This window comes from Ostrinia nubilalis, chromosome 11 (genome assembly GCF_963855985.1).
Source record: "Ostrinia nubilalis chromosome 11, ilOstNubi1.1, whole genome shotgun sequence".
In the NCBI taxonomy this organism is placed as follows: domain Eukaryota; kingdom Metazoa; phylum Arthropoda; class Insecta; order Lepidoptera; family Crambidae; genus Ostrinia; species Ostrinia nubilalis.
In genome coordinates this window covers 8,518,765-8,522,398 of record NC_087098.1, presented here as the reverse complement: position 1 = coordinate 8,522,398, position 3,634 = coordinate 8,518,765, and the positions used below count along the sequence as shown (strand labels likewise).

General features: G+C 33.3%; 1 protein-coding gene across 1 annotated transcript; it reads left to right on the top strand.

Annotated features, from left to right (window-relative positions):
- Positions 1–2,054: 2,054 nt before the first annotated feature.
- On the top strand, positions 2,055–2,776 carry LOC135075871 (moricin-like). The gene is made up of 2 exons (XM_063970334.1): positions 2,055–2,252; positions 2,686–2,776. The coding sequence occupies exons 1-2, from the start codon at positions 2,139–2,141 to the stop codon at positions 2,761–2,763; spliced, it is 192 nt and encodes a 63-aa protein (XP_063826404.1). The 5' UTR covers positions 2,055–2,138; the 3' UTR covers positions 2,764–2,776.
- Positions 2,777–3,634: the final 858 nt, after the last annotated feature.

Below are 3,634 nucleotides of genomic sequence, written 5' to 3'. Positions count from 1 at the left end.
CAATTCCGTTGAAGCCATGGTTCTTCAAAACTAAATTTAACAAGATGGAAACATCTATCATTACAAGAATGCGTTTAGGACATACTTGCACACGTGCTCATCTATATAAACTACGCATTATTAATGACGAAATGTGTGAGTGTGGGATAGAGGTCGAGGATCTCAATCATATTCTCTTCACTTGTCCTCGTTACAGTAACCGAAATGTCCTCCTGAACTCATTAATCTCTCTCCATATTCCGTTCCCAACCTCTATAGTATGTCTACTATACTTAAACTGTATAAATGTATATAGATAAATGTATTATTTCATACTTAAATTTCAATAGTATTAAGATATAAACCTGTTGTTCTTGTATTTAATATTTTAGTTGTTATGTATTTAGTTAAATGTAGTACCTATATAACCTATATCCCATGTCCTCTCCTGATCCTAATTTCCTAAATTTAAATCCGTTGCCGAAAATATTTTAATCTCCCCGTTTCCCCGTTTTACTCGACTCTGGCACGGCGCATACTGCGCGGATTGCCATAAAAAAAAAAAAAAAAAAAAAAAAAAAACGTTATGTAAAAATAGATTTCCACGTCATAGTAATCCTATTTCATGTAGGTAATAAAAATAAATAAAATTTATTAAGCGTTTAGGATTAACGGTCACTAGTCAGAGCTAAATGACACAAAAGGGTCGACGAATCGATTTTTAGAATGTATTGTATGAAACGTGGAAACCTCACATAATTCTGAATAGAACAAATCATTGGAATCGCTAATGTTCATTCTATCGGTGCGTTAGTGTGATTAACTACATTACTATTGTACTGACTGAATTTGGATAAAGCAAATAGTAAATTGAACACCAATTATACATTAAAGCATACCTAGTGTAATTTCGAGTAGGTATTAATATTTTTTCATGCATCCATCAAACTTACGAGTTAGTGGCCAGTCTAATAATCCGTTTTAGCTCATAATGACAATTCTCTCAAGGATTCTTACTCAGTCACTATTTGACAAGATACACCCCGCAGAAAACAGATACAGACCTTTTGTCGGCCGATAGTTTGGTCGAGCTATTATTAAGCATGCTGTTCGCCAGTTCTGTTTTGAACTTGGCTGACACGCCACCGCGTGTCTAGATGAACATGTATGGAAATGCGCACATTACACCGATTTAGTATCAGTCGATTCCTCATACAAATTAGAAGCTGACCAAACTATCGGCCGACTAAAAGTCTGCAGTCTGCAGGGTGTCTAATATGTAGAGTTTTTAAAGTTTGAGCTTACAGAGTTAGAAGCTAAAATAAATAAATAACATTTTACATGAAAATAATTTTGGTGGGATTCATAATGTCTTCAAAATATGAAATTATAACTTATGATAACATTTTTAGCGGAAAAGTATTTTACCGTACAACAATTAAATAATGCCATGCCCATAAGAATAATCATACCGTCACGTACAGTCACGGAATGAAAAGGTTCGTCAGTTTTCAAATTGATTCCTTCAACGAATCGCGAGCACATATTACCTTTTGAAACTATGTTACAGAATAATCTCGAGTTAGAGAAAATAATCTTTAACTGTTCGTCAGTAAAGTTTAAAATTATTCAGATCAAAGTTGTTTGACGATTTAACTTATCAAGAAGATTATTATGATTGATAAACTAAAACCTTCTTGTTGGTTCAACCTGCCATTATCTATTAAATTAAAAAAAACTACATTTTGTAACATTGCACTGATGGGATAGAAAAATAAACAAGCAAAACCTTATTCGTTAGCAAACGTCATATTTATTTAAATGTTAGCAGCAATGTTTCTTGCACGGTTATGTTGGCAGGTTTGACTCAATCTTACAGTACCTAGTGCAAGCGAAAACCGACACTAAGGTGACTAACCTTTTCATTCCGCGACTGTACACAATATTTCCCGTTCTTAAACTTTTGTCTTATCGCATACCCATTCATCGGGATAAACCCGACCCGATATGAGCACGTGTTCATCACCAGGAAAATTGTGAAACCACCGCGGAGCTTTAAAAAGGAGGCTCTACATCTTTAACGCATTCACAGTTCGCTACGCGGCAGTGCAGCTCGTACGCTTAAGTTCACGTAGACCTTATTTACAAACAAAACAAACATGAAGATCACAGCTCTATTAATGATGGTGATGGCAATGCTCGCCATGTTCATCGGTGCTGGTCAGGCCAACCCTGCTCCTAAGGTTCCTGTCAAGCAGGTTGCCAAAGTTGTGGTAAGTATCATTAATATAACTATTTAAAGGAAAAAAGTTTGTAAACTTATAAACTGTTTGTCTGTTATTCCTTTGCGCAAAACCTTACTCTACGGATTTTGATGAAGCTTTATTATTTATATGTAGATTACTCTTAATCAAGCCTGTTCCCTACCTACCTATAAATTACCTACTATCAGAATGGCATAACCACAGCCTTATCTAATCTAATATTTATAGGCTATCATAAAATATCATTTTAACTTTGTATTTTTACCAAGCGTTAAAATAATAAAAAAAAATATGAAACGAGTATTATTTTCTAAAATGTATACCTACTAGGGCTTCCCTTACTTACTCCTAGTTTACCGACTTCAAAAAAGGAGGAAGTTCTCAAATTGGGAGCGTGTTGTTTTGTACTTCCTTGTTGTCAAAATATGTTTTTTATTTTCAGGGCAAAGGACTGAAGGTCATCAGCGCCGCGGGGACAGCCCACGACGTCTATAGGAGCATCAAGGACAGAAGGGGCTGAGAAGAATAATAAATTATGTCTTAGATTAAAATATTATACTACTTATTTGTAACTTGTAAGACGGTGCCAAATATTTTATTAAAATTATATTTTCTTTAAACATAATGAACTGTTTTTATTTTTTTTTAATGATGGGTTAGATTATAACAAATTGGGACATCATTTTGCTATAGATGTAGGGATAAAGAAATATGATTAACGGAGAACACCATAATCTCTTAAAATTATGTCCCATTATTCAATTAAACTGAAATGAGCAATGTAAAGGACATAATTGACACTTCTACTTAGTTCAATGATGCACCATAATCCGATCAAAAAATCGTTATTTTTCAAGAGAAATACCTACTCGTATAAACTATTATAACAAAAAACATCCAAAATATTTCAAAGTCCGTCTAAAATTTTATTAGGTACCTACACCTGAAAAATTTATGTAAATCCGAAAATGTGAATGTAAAAAGGATTAAAAACATAGCAACATCAAAAGATGAAGATCATGAAATAATATTATCGTAAACGCAATAAAATTATAACAGATACGAATAACATTCATCCCAGTAATTAATGAATATGGAAGGATAATTCGATACTTTATCTTTTTCCAACAAGTGGGGTGCCAAAACGACATCGATATTTTTTCGCCCTAAAGGACATTAACATCTTATGAGATTATTTTTTCTGAAGGAATAGACGAGCTGGAAAATTAATCTATACTTATAATAAATCTGTAGAGAGGTCAATGGACATGGCGCACAATTTTTGTTGAAGATGCCAAAAAAAACTACAAAAAATTAGAATGAATACTGTATTTTTACTTTTTTGATATCTTTAAAAATGACTTAAATATTCAAGCTCAAAGTGCGCTCTT

Bases quoted from the DNA above. Each gene is read 5' to 3' on its own strand.
- LOC135075871 (XM_063970334.1), top strand. From the start codon at position 2,139: ATGAAGATCACAGCTCTATTAATGATGGTGATGGCAATGCTCGCCATG. The intron at 2,253-2,685 runs GTAAGTATCATT...TTTTATTTTCAG, and splicing joins AGCAGGTTGCCAAAGTTGTG to GGCAAAGGACTGAAGGTCAT.